The 20,941-nt window shown below is 45.4% G+C and overlaps 1 protein-coding gene across 1 annotated transcript; it reads right to left on the reverse strand.

Annotated features, from left to right (window-relative positions):
* Window positions 1-10,051: 10,051 nt before the first annotated feature.
* LOC138747765 (probable G-protein coupled receptor 82) lies at window positions 10,052-13,573 on the reverse strand. The gene is made up of 2 exons (XM_069907367.1): window positions 13,490-13,573; window positions 10,052-12,805 (listed from the first exon to the last, which is right to left on the reverse strand). Exon 2 carries the CDS (start codon window positions 12,792-12,794, stop codon window positions 11,802-11,804), a length of 993 nt encoding a protein of 330 aa, XP_069763468.1. The 5' UTR covers window positions 12,795-12,805; window positions 13,490-13,573; the 3' UTR covers window positions 10,052-11,801.
* Window positions 13,574-20,941: the final 7,368 nt, after the last annotated feature.

Raw genomic sequence — 20,941 nt, forward strand, 5'->3', positions numbered from 1 at the left:
GTGCTTTAAGACTTTCTGTATGGGGGATGGAGATATAAAGGGATTGAACATCCATCATGAAGATGATTCGGTCCAGTTTGGGGAATCTAGTCATTGAAGAGATGGAGGGCATGTGAGGTATCACAGACCAGGGGAGAAAACATAGAGTCAAGGTAAGATAAAATTAGTTCGATGGGACAAGAGCAGGCAGAAACAATGGGTCCACCCAGATGGCTGGGTTTGGGTAGAAGATAGAAATGATCAGTGTGGGGATGGGAGACAATGATGCTGGTGGCCATGTGGGGGAGGTGACCAGAGATGATAAGGTTGGAGATGGTGGTGGAGACAGTGGCTTGATGAGCCATGGTGCGGTCCTGTGGGAGGGGTAGGTAGTAGGAGGTGTCGCCTGGCCTCAGCAAGGTAGAGGTCAGTGCGCCAAACCCCAACAGCACCACCCAGTTGCTTCAATCACCCACTGCTGTTAACGAAATGTATTAATGAGCAAAGTTGTTAAATTCATCAGCAAAAAACAACCTGCTGGAAGAACTCAGCAAGTCTGAGGGATGTGAAGGCTGAGGGATCATTGGCGTTTTGGGTCATGACCCTGCGTCATTTCCACAGTTGTTTATGTTCAATTCACGTTGTAAAGTACAACTGGATGAAACACTGTTCTTCAGTCCTTGGTGTAAAAATATGCAAACACATATATGGACATCTGAGTGGACCCATTGTTCCTGCCTGCTCTTGTCCCATCGAACTAGTTTTATCTTACCTTGTGTAGAGCTCGTCGAAAGAACCAAAGACTTGTTGATCCAAACCAAGGCTTTTATTAGCAAAAGACCGGAGCTCTTCACAGGTGGCCGACCAGTCCGGAATGATCCGACCTGGCTAGGGACACAACCCTTTAAGGCCCAGGCAATAGGTGTGGCTTAGCTCTCAGCCAATCGCTGTAAGCACAGTCTAGATACAGTAACTATATACACTATGTACATTGGTGATAGATCTGTACTATCACACCTTAACTCTATTTTTTCTCCCCTGGTCCGCATATATTGTATATATTTACAAGCAATTTATGTGCAGTACATATATAAATAAATATTGTTAAATAAAGAATATAATCTCAGAGGGTTTGTATGAGCAGTTCATCAGTCATTCACCATTCTTACTGCCCGTGGGACGAAGCTGTTCCTCAGCCTGGTGGTGCTGTCTTTGATGTGCCTGTATCTCTTCCCCAATGTGAGTATCTAGAAGATGCAGTGTGCAGAGTGGTAGGAGTCCTTGACAATTTTTCGAGCCCCCTTCAGACAATGATGCTGGTAGATCACATTGATGTGCCGGGGGGGGGGGGGGAGGGGGGAGGAGTGAGGTAGAGACTAGTGATCCTCCCTCCCACTCTTATGATCCTGTGGGTTGACCTCTGACCCAATGCTCTACAGCAATTGTACCACACTGTGTGGTAGCCAGCCAGGATGCTCTCGATTGAACTCCTGTACAATGGTGGCATGGCGGCTGGTAGCCTTGCCTGCCCAGTCTTCTCAGGAAGTGCAGTCGCTGTTGCAGCTTCCTGACAATGAGATGTTGAGTGTCCATGATAGGTCACTAGTTAAGTGGACTCCGAGGAACTTGATAGGCTCCACTCTCTCCACAAAGAGTTATTGATGTGTAGTGGAGGGTGGTCATCCCTCATCCTCCTTAAGTTCATAATCATCTATTTTGTCCACGTTGTGATTATTCTCACACCATAACACAAGATTTTCCACCCGAGGAGGACCAGTGCTCAACGTTCTGGTACCGACCTGGAGAGACTGTAGTCCTTCTGTTTGGAAATCCAGTTACAGAGAGGGGTGTTGAGTCCCAGTGAGGACAATTCCCCGCCAGCCTCTGGGGAATGATCGTAATAAGTCGATGAACAGTAGACTGGCATGTGAGGTGTTGTTCTCCAAGTGGGGCAGGACGGTGTGGAAGGTAAGGCTAAAGCATCATCAGTGGAACGGAAGTAAAACATAGAAGTCTGCAGACATTGTGGTTGAAGTAAAAACACAATGCTGAAGAAACTCAGCTGGTAAACAGTGTCCTTTTTATAGCAGAGGTAAAAATATATAACCGACATTTTGATCTTGAGCCCTTCATCAAGGTAAGTGGAACAGTTACAACTGTAGGCAAACTGGAATCGGTCCAGCGTCTCTGGGAGGTGCTGTTTGATGTGTTCCATCACCAGAAGATCAAAGCGTTTCATAATGGTGGAAGTCAGTGCCACAGGGCAGTAGTCATTGCGGCCTGTTACTGTTGCCCTCTTTGGTACTGGGATGATAGTGGCTGCCTTGAACCCTGCGGAAACTATGGGTCTGGATTCCTGCAGCTGAGTTCTTGTATCTCTTGAATTCCTTGATGCACTTTTCAAGATCTGGGCCCCCTCCATTTCACCCTGAGACATTATCCCTGTGAAGGTGGGTCACACTGTGGGAGCAGAGGTACAAAGGTCACAGTCTGTACCAGTGGGAAGACGGAGAAAGGTTAATGCTTTAAACGGCTGAAATGGGATTTGAAGTGAAGGAGGTTTTGTGTGTGTGTGTGTGGTGTGGGAGTACTCAGGGAGACTTCTTCAGAACTCTACTGCTTATGAGTAAAGCTGAGATCTCTCCAACTACGCAGCTCAAACAATTACCTGGCAGTGGATTTACTCCACTGCGTAACTAATGCCTTTTGACTAATTTGCTTGTTAAAAGTTTAACATTAGTGACTCCACCACCAGTTAATCACTGATTAGCTCGTCAGTCAGTTGTGATGACTTTTCAACGATGTCTTAAATGGAGGCTTTGGTGGTGTAGTGTGGATTGTGGAGGGTCATGTGATCTCTCCAGTGAGCTGGAGATTGGAACTGATCTCACCTGTCAGTCAGGGGTTAGATCTGCCCACCTGTGAGGCTGATGAGTGATTGACACCCAGAGGACCAATCAATTGTTAGATTCATTAAAAAAAAATTAGACATACACCACAGTAACAGTCCATTTTGACCCATGAGTCCGTGCTGCCCAATTTACACTCAATTAACCTACACCCTTAGTATGTTTCGAATCCACCTACAGGTGATGCCGGAGCAAGATTAGTCTGAGCAGGTTATGTGAATGGGCCCGCTTTGAAAGCTATACATGGAGTCTGCTCATTCTCTTTTGCTACTGCCTTGATACCATCACTGAAGTCCAGGCTCCCGGCTACAGCTGCAGGCTGAATGGCTGACTGTAATGGGGCCGTCCCAAAACCCAAGCTGTGGTCAATGCTGAAAACTAGATTAATTTGATATACTTTAATTGTAATTAATGTAACTGTTTATTAGTGTGCTGTGCCTGTGGGTGGATGGCATTGTGTGTTTAACCTTTGAATTCCCAATGAGGAGTTGAGAATGGTTAGCAACGATTTACTTGCACTAGATGTGCAGTTATTTGTCTATTATTCTGGGTTAGTCTGCAAGTGTGTTCCCTTTTGTGAGCTCCCTTGTGCATAAATAAAGACCACTGCTTGTTGATAACACATGTCCAGCCTTGATTCTCTTTAAACCTCCGTCAAACCTATTCTGAACACAACAGGTGGATTTCCAGGGTGCCAGTTCATGAAACATCTGGGGATTTATATTCATCACTCTGCTATCTTGTCATCCAAATAAAGAACTCATAGCTTGAAGTCTCATTTCAACGTCGGGAATGGGGGATGGTGTGCTCTGAGGAGAACTTTACTCAACATGAGACTTGCACTCTCTTGTTGTGGGCTATTGTTTTATACAGTGGTTGTTCGATTTTTTTTTGTACATATAAAAGGAGGGTAAGGCAAAGGAGCAGCCCAGAGAGGGAATGGGGCCCGGTGAAGTAATGGAGCTTCGAGGCTTTGGCTTGAGAGGCTTCAGTGAGCAGAGGCTGAGGTCAAGCGTATCTGGATTAAGGTAAGACTGTATATTTGTCACATATTATATATATATATTTCTCTTTGTAAGGTGAGTAGGGAGAGAGAAGGGATGAGTGTGAGAGCAGTTTGCTGTTCTCAGTGTCAGATATGGGAGGTCCTGGATGTCCATGTCTGCACTAGATGTGCTGAGCTGCAGCTCAGTGACCTCGCTCTGGTCAGGGAGAGTGAGGCCTCCATAGATAGGAGTTATAGCCAGGTGGCCTCACTAGGGCCACGGGAGGAGGATCAGTGGGTTACAGTTAGGAGAGGGAAAGGGAAGAGACAGGTACAAGAGAGGGCCTCATGTGCCTGTAGCCCTCAACAATAGGTACTCCTCCCTTAGTACTGTTAGGGGGGACAGTCAGGCTGGGGAAGGCAGCAGTGGCTGTATCTCTGGCACAAGAAGGGTAGCCCAGAAGGATAGGGAAAGGAAGAGAAGGCCAATAGTTATAGAGGATTCGATGGTCAGGACAGATAGGGGATTCTGTGGATATGATAAAGAAAACCTGATGGTGATTGAGTTAGGGCAGGTGACTGAGGTGTGTGTTTGGGAGCACTTTGATTTGACCCTGGTGCCAGGGTCTGGGATGTAGCTTCTCGTGTCCATGACATCCTAGGGGGGAAGGGTAATGAGTCAGAGGTCATGGTACATGTTGGTACCAATGACATAGGGAGGAAGATTGAAGGGTCCTAAAAATGAATGTAGGGAGTTAAAAAGGACCGCAAAGGAGGTGATCTCTGGATTACTTCCTGTGCCACGCGATAGTGAGGGCAAGAATAGTATCAGGTGGAGGATGAATGTGTGGCTAAATGGGTGGAGTAAGGGGCAGGGATTCGAGTTCTTGGTTCACTAGGGGTGGAGTAAGTGGCAGAAATTCTAGTTCTAGGATCACTAGGGGTGGAGAAAGGGGCAGGGATTCGAGTTCTTGGATCACTGGGACCTTTTTTGGAGGAGGTGGGACCTGTAGTAAAAGGACAGGTTGCATCTGAATCCCAGAGGGACCTGAATCTTGGCGGGGGCATTTGCTAGGGCTACTAAGGGGGCTTTACACTAGTACAGTTGGTGGAAGGGATCCTTTTAAGGAGAACAGCAAAGAGACGGTTTGTCCGCAAAGAGAGAAAGCTTGTAGACAAAGTTTGGGGTGGAAAGACAGGTGATCGAGAAGGAAAATGATCGATGCAGTAATGGAGGGGGGGGATGATGGTAATAAGTAATAGAGTTGACTGTAAAGATGGGGGACAAACAGAGGGAAAGATGTAGGAAATCTCTGAAATTCATTTACTTTAATGCTAGGAGTATTGTAAGGAAGGTGGACGAGCTGAAGGTGCGGATAAACACTTGGAGTATGACGTGGTGGCGATTAGTGAGACATGGTTGCTGGAGGGATGTGACTGGCAGCTAGATATTCTGGATTTCACTGCTTTTGGTGTGATAGAATTGGAGGGGTGGGGGTAGGGAGTGATGGTGTGGCATTGATTGTCGGGGAATATATTACAGTGGTACTGATGTGAGATAGATTGGAGTGCTCATCAAGGGAGGCGGTATGGGGGGAATTAAAAAATGGAAAAGGAAAATCTACATTTATAGGGGTGTATTACAGACCATCTACTGGGGAGCAAGAAATAGAGGAGCAAATATGTCAGGAAATAGCTGAAATTTTTGTAATAACAATAGGGTTGTGTTAGTGGGTGGATTTTAATTTTCCTGATATTGATTGGGAAACACATTCTGTGAAGGGGCTGGATAGATTAGAATTTGTAAAATGTGTGCAGGATCGTTTTTTGCAGCAATACGTTGAGGTACCCACTACAGAAAGGGCAGTGTTGGATCTACTGTTGGGGAATGAGTTAGGGTAGGTGACTGAGGTGTGTGTTTGGGAGCACTTTGGATCCAGTGATCATGGTACCATTAGTTTCAAAATAATGATGGAAAGGGATAGGTCTGGTCCGAAGATTAAGGTTTTTGAGTGGGGGAAAGCCAGATTTGATGAAATGAGGAGAGATTTGCATGGAGTGGTTTGGGCTAGTTTGCTTTATGGGAAGGAGGTAGAAGAGAATTAGAGGTCATTTAAAGGTGAGATTTTGAGGGTGCAGAATCTTTATGTTCATTTTAGGATAAAAGGCAGGGCCAAAAGTTCAAGAGAGTCATGGTTTTTAAGGAAGATGAGAAAGTTGGCTCAAAATAAAAGGGAGGCCTACATTAAATACAAGAAGCAAGGTATGGATGAGATGCTTGGAAAATACATGGATTGTAAAGAGAAGCTTAAGAAAGAAATTAGGAAGGCGAAAAGAAGGTTTGAGGTGGCTATAACGAACAGGGTAAAAGTAAAACTGAAGGGTTTTTACAAATATGTGAATAGCAAAAGGAGAGTGAAGGATAAAAATGGTCCATTAGAGGATCAGAGTGGACAAGTGTGTGCAGAGCCTAATGTGATGGGGGAGATATTGAACGAGTTCTTCTCTTCGGTATTCACTAAGGAAAAGGATATGGAATCGTGTAGGATAAGAGAAGCAAAAGGGGTAATTATGGAAAATGTAGGGATTAGGAAAGAGGGGGCGCTCAAACTTTTGGGGCATATAAAGGTGGATAAAGTCTCCGGGTCCCCACAGGATTTTCCCCAGGACCTTGAGGGAAGTCAGGGAGGAAATAGCAGAGGCTCTGACAATGATTTTTAAACAGTCACTGGAGGGGGGCATGGTGCCACAGGATTGGCATGTCGCAAACATGGATCCTGTTTGAAAAGGGCTCCAGGTATAGGCCCATCAATTATTGGCCAGTAAGTTTGACGTCAGTGTTTGGAAAACTAATGGAAAGCATTCTTAGAGATAACATGTGCAAGTATCTAGAGGGGCAGGAACTGATCAGGGACACCCAACATGGATTTGTGCAGGGAAGATCATGTTTGACAAATCTTGTTGAATTTTTTGAGGAGGTGACTAGGAAGGTTGATGAGGGTAGAGCGGTAAATGTAGTCTATATGGATTTCATTCAGGCCTTCGATAAGGTTCCACATGGAGGGTTGGTAAGGAAGATTCAAGCACTAGGTATTAATCTTGAGGTAGTCAGATGGGTTCAACAGTGGCTAGAAAGTAGATTCCAGAGAGTCATGGTGGATAACGGTCTGTCAGGATGGAGGTCGGTGATGAGCGGTGTGCCTCAGGCATCAGTGTTGAGTTCCTTGTTATTTGTCATTTACATTAATGAATTGGATGATGGACTGAATGTGAGAGGGTATGTGAGGCAAACAGCTGCTTTACCATAGAATCATACAGCATGGATCCATACTGTAATTGTTTTATAGTTATATGGACTTTTTACCCCCTCCATAAATCTTCGTCCGCGAAGCCAAGCCAAAGAAAGAAAAAAAAAAAAGATATGGTTATATCCAGGCCCGCCCTCCGAAAGATCTGGGCCCTACAGGGGTGACACTGTATCAGAAACTTCAATGACCCCCATGGCCAGGAATTCTTTGACATCACTGAAAGATGAGAATGTGGTCATGATACTTGTCCCCAACTATCATGGTTGAAAACTGCACAAAGTCAGTGGTGGGGAGTGATGGCACCCCGGAACATGGAGGGGAAATCTGTGATTTGCCTACAAAACTAGAAGGCAGTTGATCTAGTCATGAGTTGTATTCTTTGCCTCTTCAGACTTGTTTCACAGAGATATGGAGCGTGCGAGGGTGCAGGCCCTGCTTACGTACTTGAAGTGATTGCTCCTCAAGTTCTGACTGCATTTCAGTTCCACGCTCCTGATCTTTGGGTACCTAGTACAGAGGATAGAGGGTCAGTTGAGGGTTGTCCTCATCAGTCTGGTACAGGGCCTGGCCAAGATAGCCATCCACAAGTCCAGACAGTTGGCAGTCATGGGTTCAGCTCGGGTTGACTGCCTGTTCCTCTTCTGAGGACACCTGTGTAATCGTGTATCCATGGAGAAGCAGCACTCAGTTCACAGGCCGTTTGGAGGGTCTCCAGGAACAGTTGGCCCCCCCCCCCCCCCCCCCGGGTTTGACAGCATTGACAGAGATGATCATATTTCAATTTATAACTAATGGTTTGAGTGAATAGTCTGAATTGCAGACTAATGCAGTATCTGTAACATTTGGACAATGACTATTTAAGGGTTGGTATTGATTTACCGTCAAGAAGGGGAAAAAAGGGGGCAGTACTGAGGGAGAGTCACACGGTCAGTATTTTCGCTCCCTGTTCCTCTGTATGAGTCACAAAGCATATTAAATTTCCCTTTATAGTATGTGGGACTTGGCCTGTGTGTGGTTGTTGCTGCTTTGCAAATATGTGTCTAGTTGCAAGAGTCACCCCCCCTTCACTTCCCCCATCACCTTCCTCTACCACTTTCTCTCCCTTTCATCTCCTTTTGCACAAATCTGATAAATTCCTATTGCGTCCCTTATCATATCCAATTAACTCCTTCTGTTGGTCTGGATTCCACCCCCAGCTGCCGTCATCCGAATTTTGAGACTCACTGAGATTTGCTGCTTCTGGCTCATTCTGCTCAGTCAATGAAGAAGGGCTCGGGCCTGTCTTTTATGGAGGCTGAAAAGACTGGCTGAGTTCACCCAGCATTGTGTGTGTCTTTACTACAATCACATCTTTTGCAGACTTTTGTGTTCCCCTCGTTGCAAGAGTCGTAAATGCACTGGCAGCATGTCCCTGACACGCAACTGCCTCACTCACACTCAGCAGTAAACCCGCTCTGCAGCTAAAACTACTCTGGAGTCTTATGGTGGTTTCCTGCACTCTGTTAACCTGCACAAAACACCGCCTTAAAACACTGACAACTGGGGTTGGCTTCATTCTTGTTAACATACAATTCAAAAAAAAGGTATAAAACATCTAATGAAAAGTATCTGGAATTCACATTGTATCTCTCTGAGATATTCACTCTCTCTCTCTCTCTCTCTAACCCCCCACCCAACACCCCCCCCTCCACCGGAAGGCAGCCAGAATTAAGAGTCATTAAGACACCACAGAACCATCAGCTGGAGATACCCCATGGGTCAAGGGGGCATGGAAGAAAGGACGTCCATGTATCAGTTCACTAAACAGGGTCTCAACTCAAAACCTCCTCCCACAGATAATTCTCAGCCCAATGAGTTCCTCTAACAGATTATTGTTCGAGTTCCTCCTTACATAAAATCATTAGATTCAGGAGCAGGAGTCGACCAGCAGACGCAGCTCCACCCACCTGCTTGTTCAATGCTTCCCTTAATTCCCCTGCTATACAAAAATCTACCAAATTCTGTCAAATCTATTTAATGAGGCATCCTTTGGCAGAGAATTCCAGACTCTCTGGGGAAAGCAGTTTCTCCTCACCTTTGTCCCAAATCTCTTCCCCCAAACTTTAAGGCTATGTCCCCTCATTCTCGTCTAACCCACCAGTGGGAACAACTTTCCTGTCTCCATCTTATCTATCCATTTCATAATTTTACATGCTTAAGTAAGATCCTCTCATTCTTCTGATTTTCAACGAGGATAGTCTCTCCTTATAGGCTAACCACCCCCCCCCCCCTCATTTCTGGAATCAATCTGATGAACCTCCTCTGCACCACCTCTAAAGCCAGTATCTCCTTTCTTAAATAAGGAGACCAGAACTGCACACAGTACTCTAGGTGGGGCTGTACATCTGCAGTAGAACCTCCTTGCTCTTATAATCAAACCCCGCAGCAATGAAGATCAAGGCCTCATTGCCTTCTTGATTACCTGTTGCACCTGCAAACCAACCTTTGGCCATTCATTCACATTTACTTATTTCCATATCTCTCTGTTCAACACCATGCTGCAATCTTTCACTATTTAAGTAATAATCTGATCTACTTTTTTTCTTCTCAAGTGGATGACCTCACGTTTCCCAGCATTGGACTTCTTTTGCCAGACTGCACGATTTGCTTTTCCACTCAATTTAGTGTCATCAGTAAACTTGTAAATGCTGCCCTCATTATCCTCTTCCAAACCGTTAATGTACATCATGAATAGTGGTGGATCTAGCACCGACCACAGATTGCCAACCAGAGAAACACTAATTTATCCTAACTCTTTTCCTGTTATTTGTTAAATAATCATTTATCCAGAATTGGAATCAGAATTTATTGTCATGAACAAGTTACCAAATTCGCTGTTTTGCACCAGTATCAGTGTGCAAACCTTTGCATAGCGCACCTTACGACAATAAATAGTTGTGCACCAAAAGTCAAAGTAAGGCAGTGTCTTTGGTTCATTGATCATTCAGAAGCTGATGGCAGTAGGGAAGAAGCTGTCCTTATGCTCGTCTTTAGGCTCTTGTACCTTTTTCCCAATGGTAACAGAATGAAGAGGGCATAGCCTGGATGGTGGGGGTTCTTAAGACACTGCTTCATGTAAGATATCCTCGATGGAATGAAGTCTAGTGCCCATGATGTCACAGGCCAAGTGAACAACCTTCTGGAGTATTTTTGTCCTGAGTGTTGGCACCTCTTTACTAGTCAGTGATGCAACCAGCCAGAATGCTCTTCACGGTACACCTGTAGAAGTTTTGCTGAGTCTTCAGCGAAATACTGAATCTCCTCAAACACCTCACAATGTATAGCCTTTCTTGTGATTGCATCAATGTGGAGGCTCCAGGCCAGATCCTGGGAGATGATGACACACCCAGGAATTTGAAGTTCTTGACCCACTCCCCTGCTGAAGCCTCGATGAGGACTGGGTTGTGTTCCCCTGACTGATCCATGCTAATGCACAACCCCCAACCATACCTCATTATCTTATGGATAACTCTCTTATTTAGCACCTTGTCAAAAGCTCTCTGGAAATCCAAGTACACGGCATCTACTTGTTCCCTTCCATCCACTGTGTCTGTTATATGCTCAATGACCTCTAGCTAATTTGTCAAACATTATCTGGCCTTCTCGAATCCATGCTGAGTCCATGCCTGATGGACCAATATCTATCTGATGTCTTGCTATTTCTTCCTTAATAACAGCTTCAAGGTTTTTCCCAACTACAGACATGAACCTAACTGGTCTATAGTTCCCTGCCCTTTGCCTACTACCTTTTAAAAAACAGTGGTGTGACATCTGCTGTCTTCCAATCCACTGGAACTTGAGCAGAGACCAGAGAATTTTGGTAAATTATCACAAATGCCTCGAGGGTAGTCCACTATTTCTTTCAATCCCTGGGACCAAGGGAACTAACGGCCTTTAACTCTACTAATTTCCTCAGCTTTATCTCTTTAGTGGTAGCAATCGAATCGAGGGCCTCAATCTTTGGAATGTTAGACGTGTCCTTCCTTCACTGCAAAGGCCGACACAAAATAATCGCTCAACGCCTTTTCCGCGTTACCCCAATATTAAATCCCCCCTTCTCAGCTTCCATTGGCTTTGGCCACCAGACTTGCAGACCAGAAAATAACCACATATTATATGCTTGGCCCCAGGGTACAGGAAAGATATGGTGGAATCCAAGCTTGTCTTGTTACAGGCAACATTTACATAACCACCCGGCTGTTCGGATGCCCACAGGGGGCTAAAAACAAATCAGGAACGGCTCCAAAATCAAAACGCCGTCTCCCCAAACTGGTTCAAGTTAACTTGATGCAAACGCTTACAGTTGTCACTGCAGCTGGAACTGCCCTGGGCTGGGACCAGCAAACGTGAGCATTTCATGGTCGATCCTTTATGGTCTCTTGCATTGTGGGGGGGGGGTCACTTCCATTTTTACCATTGCAGTCAAGCAAGCCTCTTGGGGCATCTGCCCACGAGGATAAGCATTGGCGTCGTCCAGAGACGACCGTGCAGAAAACGACCCAGTGCCTGGACGTTCAGCTCCGTTCTGAAGAGGTGCTCACCCCCTCCGAGTCCCGGTGGACGCTCTGGCGCTGCCTGGTGTTACTGGGTATGACTCGCGGTTTCCATTTCCAACACCTTCCCAGTGGTTTGATCGTCCACGCTGCGGTTGCCGATTGCAAAGCATCGCTCAATCAGCATGTACACGATGGGGCCCAAGCAGCTGTTGAAGGAAACCAGCCACTGCAGGAGGAGTTTGACCGCCTGCATTTTCACCAGCACCCGGCACTCATTGTCCGTCATCCGGTGAATGGTTGAAACGAGCTGATACTTGAAGTAAGGCAACTGGCACACAACGCAGGCGAACACGGCCACGTAGATCCTCACCTGCGCCTTCCTGCAAAGGTTGCGGTTCTGCCGGACTCTGGTATTTTTACTCATTCGGAACAAGAAGACGACAACCAAAGTATATAAGACAACAAGGGCCATCAGAATAACCAGAAAGGAGATTGAACCAATAATGAGTATAATGAAGTTCGGTAGTAACTGTTCCTCCATCGAGACTCTGTAACACGGAGAGTCCGTCGTCCTCGTGGATTTTAACATGTTAACTGAATGAATGGTCACAATTAAAATCCCGAACATCCACAGCGCAACACAGGCGTATTTAGCAAAACTGGGTTTGTACAGGACACCGAACTTCTTGACGTGAAACTTTACAATCACTGCATAGCGAGTGAAGCCGATGAAGAAGATAGACAGGGTCCGGCAGGCAAGCGCGCTGTAAAAACAGAAGTTAATGATCAAGGTGACGGCCGTGCACCTTCCCGAGCTCTCTGTCCAACTGTCTCCCAGGCACAGCAGAGTGACCCTGAACGGCAGGACCAGGCAAATGACCAGATCTCCCATGGAGAGGTTCATCAGGTAGATGTGGACGCCGCTTTTTCGCAAGAATCGCGTGTGGAACATCCACAAAATGCTACAATTGGCCGGCAATCCAAACAAACTGATGAGGGAATAGGCGACGGGGAGGATCTGTTTCTCCAGCGGTCCCACCGTGTAGTTACATCCTGCACCTCTGATGGACTGGTTCATGATTCAATGTCCTTTTAACAAAACAATATCTCCGGGTTGGAAGTCAGAATTCAGATGGTGGAACGACAACTTGCGTCTGCAGGCATCGTCCACCCGACGTTGGGGGTCAGCGCTGAAGGGCAAAGGCGGGATGGGTGACGATTTGGAGAGGAGGAGGAGGAGTTTCCAGCTGCCACGGCGAGAACGGGGAGGGGGCGATTCGATCCAGGGACCAACGGGAAGGGTTCGAGAGCTTGAGGAGAGTGGTGGGAGTTGCTGGGTGCCAGCAGCGGGAGGGAGAGAACGCAAGGTCAGGGCTTTAACCTTGTAGTTTGCCCCAAGCACCAAGCCCACTACAGTGGGGACTAGGTCTGCACCCAAGCACCAAGCCCACTACAGTGGGGACTAGGTCTGCACCCAAGCACCAAGCCCACTACAGTGGGGACTAGGTCTGCACCCAAGCACCAAGCCCACTACAGTGGGGACTAGGTCTGCACCCAAGCACCAGGCCCACTACAGTGGGGACTAGGTCTGCACCCAAGCACCAGGCCCACTACAGTGGGGACTAGGTCTGCACCCAAGCACCAGGCCCACTACAGTGGGGACTAGGTCTGCACCCAAGCACCAAGCCCACTACAGTGGGGACTAGGTCTGCACCCAAGCACCAGGCCCACTACAGTGGGGACTTGGTCTGCACCGACCCTGACTGAGCTCACCTTGAAGCAGCTTCCTGACGCCGCCGCCTGTTGTGGGGGCGATGACCGACAAGTCCCAGCCTCAAACGTTTTAACAGCCGGTGAAGTAAGGTCTGTCAAATTTTCTGTTAAATAATTTAAGAGACAAAAAATTAGGACTAAAATTAGACAGAGCCCCCAAAAAGATTTATTATGAGAGCCCTAAGTGTATTATGACAACTTGGAAAATGGAAGCAAGCCTTAAAATACAACAGTGGTAGAGAGAAATGAACAAGTGGACTCCACTAGAAAAAAAATTACATACAAGTGCACAGTATTCGAACAAATTTGGGAACCATCAATAAAAAATGTTAGACGATGTGGACCACAGACCTCCATCTGGTGAAATGACATTTTCATAATAGATTTAAATATGGAAAGGTGGACTTCTTTGCTTTTTGTTTTATGTGTTTTATTATTTATTGGTTTTTGAAGGGGGGTGGGGAGGGGAAAAAGGAGGAAATGTCACTATGTATATTACTGATGATCATTTGTGGATGTTGGTATTGATATGGAGCAAGAAATTTTTTAAAAAATTTAAAAAAAAGACTGCCAGGCTGGGGAAAAAAGCTTCTTCCTACAGCCTCTGAGTTTAACTAACCAATTAATCCTGTATCCAAGAAAACAACTTCAAAATATTTATATCTGTTTTCAATTATGTCTTTATGTATATATGTGGTTACTATCTATACAATACAATACACTGCTATGTATTGTTTTTGTATGTGCGTGCACCGTGGTCTGGAGAAATACTATTTCATCTGGTTGTATATGTACAGTCAGATGATAATAAACTTGAACTTGAGTTCAATAAAAGAATTGGATAGAAAAATGTTCATGAAATTAATCACATCATAAACACCTTCCAAAACTATAATATGTTTGAAATAAAACTGGAACATTTAATAGCACTAGAAAACACTTTAAATAAATATATTCATTTTAAAGATGTCAACAATTGAATATAATCTTAAAGTGGATCATTTGGACAAATAATACTGATAAATAGTAAAAGCACATCTCTTATCCATAGTATTTATTTCAGTGGAGAGGAAAGAATCTAAGTCTTTGGAATGATCTCCCTTAGGTGAAAGCAGGGTTTTTCAATACATTTGGGGGTGTTGGAAGATGGAAGTGCCAACTTAAGGACATGTTGAATGCCAGGCCAGGATCGATGGGCTTAGTGCCTGCTCCTAATTCATATGTTTAGTATCCACTGGCATGTGTGCCTAGGTATGTAGATGTGCATTTGTGTATATACACATGCATGTATGCAAGCTCTGTGTGAATGCAGGCATAGTGGCAGCAGAGAGGTGGGTCCTCAGTGGGGCTGGCATTTTCTTATCCATACCAGTTGACCTCAAGATCTTCAAGCTACACCCCCTTAACAGAGAAATTCTTCAATGAACTAAAGAGAATAATAAGGAAATTCTTATGGAAAGGGGGGAAACCGAGGATAGCGCTAGATAAATTAACAGAATGGTACAAACAAGGTGGTTTGCAGCTACCAAACTTTAAAAATTATTATAGGGCAGCACAATTAAGATACCTATCAGATTTTTATCAAACAAGGGGAAAACCAGATTGGACCAAGATAGAGCTAGATAAAAAAGGGGAGAAGGTACCAGGACATATACTTTATAAGGGGGATGAAAAACTGGTGCAATATAGAAGTTCACCAGTTCTGCACCATTTACTCAACATTTGGAAGAAGGTTCATGTAGGAAGGAAAAAAAAAACAAATTACTTACTTCCAAAATTATTATTGATGCAAAATCAGCTAATCCCTTTTATAATAGATAACCTTTCCTTTAGAGAATGGGAGAGAAAAGGAATTCAAAGAATAGAAAACTGTTTTTTGGGAAATAATTTATTATCATTTGAACAAATGAAGTACAAATATGGAATAACTCACGGTACAGAGTTTGCATACCAACAACTGAAAACCTACCTAAAGGACAAATTGGGAAGCAGACTGAGATTACCAGAAGGAAGCAGCTTTGAATATGTCATTACAGACACAATAATAATTAAAAGATTTATAATGAACATGTACATCAAGCTGCAAGAGAAAGAAAATGATGAAATAAGCTATAAACCCAAACAAAAGTTCAAAAAAGATCGAAACATAAAGATAAAAAATGAAATATGGGAAAAGTTATGCTCCGGAACGATGAGAAATATAATTGTACAGCTCGTCGAAAGAATCAAAGACTTGTTGATCCAAACCAAGGCTTTTATTAGAAAAAGACAGGAGCTCTTCACAGGTGAGTGACCAGTCCGGAATGATCTGACCTGGCTAGGGACACAACCCTTTAAGGCCCAGACAGTATGCATGGCTAAGCTCTCAGCCAATCGCTGTAAGCACAGTCTAGATACTGTAACTATATACACTATATACATTGGTGATAGATCTGTACTATCACATTCACCCCTTCTTGGAGAACTGACCTTGGAAAAAAAAACAAAAAAAACGAGGGAGAGAATGAAAGGAAGGGGTAGGTTAAGGACTGCAGTGGTGACTACATCCAGCATGACTGCCGTGGTGCCGGGATTGGTGTCGCTGGAGTGGTGTCGCCAGCGTGCTCGTCGGGTGCGACCGCTCCTTCGCTCAATTCCCCAGTCGTGTTGTTGGCAGGGTGGCCCGGGTTGTTGGGGTGATGATGGTCCTTCTGTTGCGGCACGGGACCTGGGGAATAAAGAGTTGGGGAAGGTAGGATTGGGGGGTTTGCTGGGTCTACCGCATCCTGAGCTAGGTCCCGCACCGAAACAGTGTCCTCCCGCCCGTCTGGGAACTCAACGTAGGCGTAATGCGGGTTCGCGTGGAGTAGAGTCACTCGGTCGACCAAGGGTCGTTCTTTGAGTGCCGGACGTGGCGTCGCAAAAGGATGGGGCCAGGGACGGTGAGCCATGCCGGTACAGTGGTTCCTGATTCGGATTTCCTCGGGAAAAGGAACATCCTTTCGTCGGGGGTGGCATTTGTTGCGGTACATAGGAGGGAGCGGATGGAGTGTAAGGCACTAGTGAGAACCTCCTGCCAGTGAGAGGTGGGGAGACCTTTAGACTGGAGAGCCAGTGTAACCGCTCTCCATATGGTGGCATTCTCCCTCTCGACCTGGCCGTTACCACGTGGGTTATAGCTGGTGGTCCTGCATGAAGCGATACCACACTCCAGAAGGTACTGTTGCGGCTCTGCGCTCATGAATGAGGACCCCCTATCACTGTGGATGGAATTGGGGTACCCGAAAATGGCGAAAATACTGTGAAGGGCCTGTATCACTGAGGTGGCAGTGGTGTCTAGGCAGGGCACAACGAACGGGAAGCGGGAGTACTCGTCGATGGCCGCAAGGATGTAGTTATTACGGTTGGTCGACGGTAGGGGCCCCTTAAAGTCTACGCTAAGACGCTCGAAGGGGCGGGTGGCTTTGATAACGTGGGAGTTATCCGGATGGAAGAAGTGGGGCTTGCATTCAGCGCACACCGAACAGGCTCGTGTCATGGAGCGGATCTCCTCGACTGTGTAGGGTAGGTTGCGCGCCTTCACAAAGTGGGCAAACCGAGTGACCCCTGGATGACAGAGTGCCTCATGGAGTTTCTGTAGTCTGTCCATCTGTATGCTGGCGCACGTCCCCCTGGAGAGCGCGTCAGGTGGGTCGTTGAGCTTACCAGGCCGGTACAGGATGTCATAGTTAAAGATGGAGAGTTCGATTCTCCATCTGGCGATTTTGTCGTTTTTTATCTTACCACGCTGGGTGTTGCTGAACATGAAGGAGACCGCGCGTTGATCAGTCAACAGTGTAAAGCGCCTCCCAGCGAGGTAATGTCTCCAACGATGCACCGCTTCAACTATGGCCTGGGCCTCCTTCTCGATCGAGGAGTGTCTACTCTCTGGACCCTGGAGGGTTCTGGAGAAGAAGGCTACAGGTCGACCGGCCTGGTTCAAGGTGGCTGCCAGGGCGAAGTCGGATGCATCGCCGCTGCGACACTGCACGCGATCGATGAGTCTGTCCCGTTTCAAGTCTACAATTTTATTAGCAAAAGACAGGAGCTCTTCACAGGTGGCTGACCAGTTCGGAATGATCCGACCTGGCTAGGGATACAACCCTTTAAGGCCCAGACAGTAGGCATGGCTAAGCTCTCAGTCAATCGCTGTAAGCACAGTCTAGATACTGTAACTATATACACTATATACATTGGTGATAGATCAGTACTATCACAATAATAAACACAAGGTTACGCATGATACAATATAATTGGTTACACAGGCTATATATCACGCCCCAAAAGTTAAAAAAATGGGATCCAACAGTATCAGATAGATGTTTTCGCTGTAAGAAGGAAACGGGAACAACAGTACATGCAATTTGGGCATGTGAGAAAGTGAAAAAGTTTTGGGAAGATCTAAATCAGATATTAAATAAAATCACAAAAAATAACATACCAAAAAATCCAGAGATCTTTCTTCTAAGTAATATAAGAAGTAAAGAATTAGGCCTCAAACTGGATGAAGCGCAAAAAAGATTTATTATGATAGCCTTAGCTGAAGCAAAAAAATGCATAATGTCAACTTGGAAATCAGAAGAGAGCCTGAGAATACAGCAATGGTACATGGAAATGAATAAATATATTCCATTGGAAGAAATAACATATAATTTAAAAAATAAAGTCACATTATTTGAACAAATTTGGGAACTGTACATGGAACACAACAGAGAAGGCTTGCCTTGGACCTTCACCCCCTAAAATGATAGAATGAGAAGACCAAATGAACTGACCCAGTGTGAAAAAGTAGATGACACAATTTTCTTGTTTATTTTAATTGTGTGATGACATTGTTTAATGGGTTTATTGTATTGTATATGTTGAACGTTTAATGGGTTTGGAGGGGGTTGGGAAGGAGGGAAGGAAGGGAGAGGGGAAAAAGGGGAGAAAATGACACTGTGTATATTTAAGAGGGAAGTGTTTATGTGTATTTTGATTAATGTGGTTCATAGTGTGAAAAATAAAACATTTTTTTAAAAAAGTTGGTCCTAGTCCCATCTGCCCTCTCCTCCTACACTGCACATAGTGGATGTGGAGGGGTGGGGTTCATTGGTCTAGCCCAAGCACTATGCTCCAGAATAGAATGACCCACAGAGAGTTCTGACCCAGATGTGGGGGAGTACCCGCTGGCACCCAGAACAAAATTGCTGATTTGGGAGCCAGACTGAAGGTGAAACTACAGATTTCTGCAGGGGCAAGAGATCCTGGCCAAATCGGTGGCAGATTTCCACAGACATCAAAGGGCAGTGAGATGTTCCTGGACTAGGATAGATAGGCTGTCCTGGGATGCTGTGTAATCTGGCACTGGGAGGGCCAGCCAGCACCACATTCCTCCAACCACAATGGGCCATCACAAACTACTGACACAAGCCTGGAGATCAAGCCAACAGAAAATTAACACTGGGCACCCACAACCTGAGTTTACCATGATTGTGACCTGGGGATGATACAGCTGTATCATGTGGGTTCACATCTGTATCCTGAGGATCCCATGGCTAACATCATCCAAGTGCCCCTGAATAAAACTCAGAGAGAAAAATAATGGATTATCAGGGGAAGCAGGCATTGAATCCCCATAAAGGGAGCTCGACCTAAACATAGCTTTGCTTCTGTGGATGTGTGGTTAATTCTTAAAGACCATAAAATGTAGAGGCAGAATCAGGCCATTCAGCCCATCTAGTCTGCTCTACCTTTCAAATCACGGCTGAAATATCTTCCTCTCAAGCCATTTTTTCCTGCCTTCTCTCTGTAACCTTTGATACCCTTACCAATCAAGAACCTATTGACCTCCCAATGACTTGACCTCCACAGACGTCTGTGGCAATGAATTCCACAGATCCACCACTATTCCATTCTAAATGAATTTTTTTTCATTCTGAGGCTGTGCCCTCTAGTCATAGACTCTCCCACTACTGCAAACGTCTTCTCCTCGTCACTTCATCCAGTCCTTTCAATATTTGGTGCATTTAAATGAGACCCCCTTCTTCATGCTAAACTTCAGCAGTGCAGCCCCAAACACTCCTCATATATGAATCATAAGGATCGTTTGCGAACATTTTTTCACTTACAGCCGTATTCACCTTTTCTGGTTTGACTTTTGAATTTACCGTCCTCAAAATTTAAAACAATAAAAACTGCAGAAGTTCTTCAATTATGAAAGAAATATCAATGTAGATTCAAGGACAAACATCTCCACAGAAGCAACCAACACTACAATATCTGCAACCACAATGGCTGATTAATCCTCAGTAACCTCACAATAAAACTCAGAACAAAACATACCTGATGTAAATATCTTTAGTGTTTGCACATTACGAGAGCAAAACAGGTGGCTTAAAACCTTAACAGTTTGTGTCCCCGTGTGTTAGTCCATCTCCTCTCTGAACTTCTGCAAATTCATGCCTTTTCATGTGTTTGCAGGAAGGGGCAGTCCAGAGAGCTGAGCTGTTCTGTTACTGGTGCATCTAACTGGTTGGATGAAAATGTGGGTGAGGATAAAATGAGGTCCGTGGATTGGTGCAATTCCAGGTTCTTGTATTGTTCTAAAGTTCCATCCTCTGTCCTAGCCCTTCTCCTACATCCTCCTTCATCTCACTGCAGCTGGATTATTGAGTAGGGTAGAGCCATCTACATTTTCCACCACTAGTTGTGTTCCGTCCTTGTTGTTGACATGGAGTCAGTCAGATACAAGGAGAGTGGAATAGTTCGAACCAAGACCTCTCCCCACATTCTGGTCTCTTGACCAGGCCTCATCTCTGGCTATTTGCTGACTTATCTCTGGTTTTCTTTTAGACCCACTATAACTGCTTCTCCACCCACTGTTGAGGACCAAGATGACACTGGAGATTAACCTAGAGAAGCTGGAGGCATGTAACAGGTCAGGCAGCGTCCATGGGTAGAAATGGTCAGTCAAAAGGTCCTGACCATTTCTCTCCACAGAAGCTGTGTGACTCATCGGGTCCCTCCAGCTTCTCTTCATTCACTTGAGATACCTGCCTCTGCAGCTTTTGTGTTTCCTGATGACTTTGGAGATGTTTTATAGTGGACGCATTAATCAGCTCTGAGATTTTGGGTCAATAAAATGGACCATATTTATGGGTGGACTCAGGGAAGCTGGCAGACTGAGTCTAATCTCCAGCCTGTGGTGGTCAGTCCTGGATATTCCTTTATCAATCACCTGCTTTCTATTTTCTTAACCAACAAGGAGAACTCGACAAAGCACTGGCCATCCACAAACAAGGCAACACGCAGATATTGGCTGAAGCTGGGCACATCTGGGAGAACAGTTGTAAAGGGAACGACCAGCAGAAGCTTCCCTTGTGGAGGGGAATAGAGCTGGGTCTAGAGACAGAGCAGAGAGCTGAGCTTCAGACCAACCCTCCGGGTCAGCTG

This window comes from Narcine bancroftii, chromosome 1, assembly GCF_036971445.1.
Source record: "Narcine bancroftii isolate sNarBan1 chromosome 1, sNarBan1.hap1, whole genome shotgun sequence".
Lineage (NCBI taxonomy): Eukaryota > Metazoa > Chordata > Chondrichthyes > Torpediniformes > Narcinidae > Narcine > Narcine bancroftii.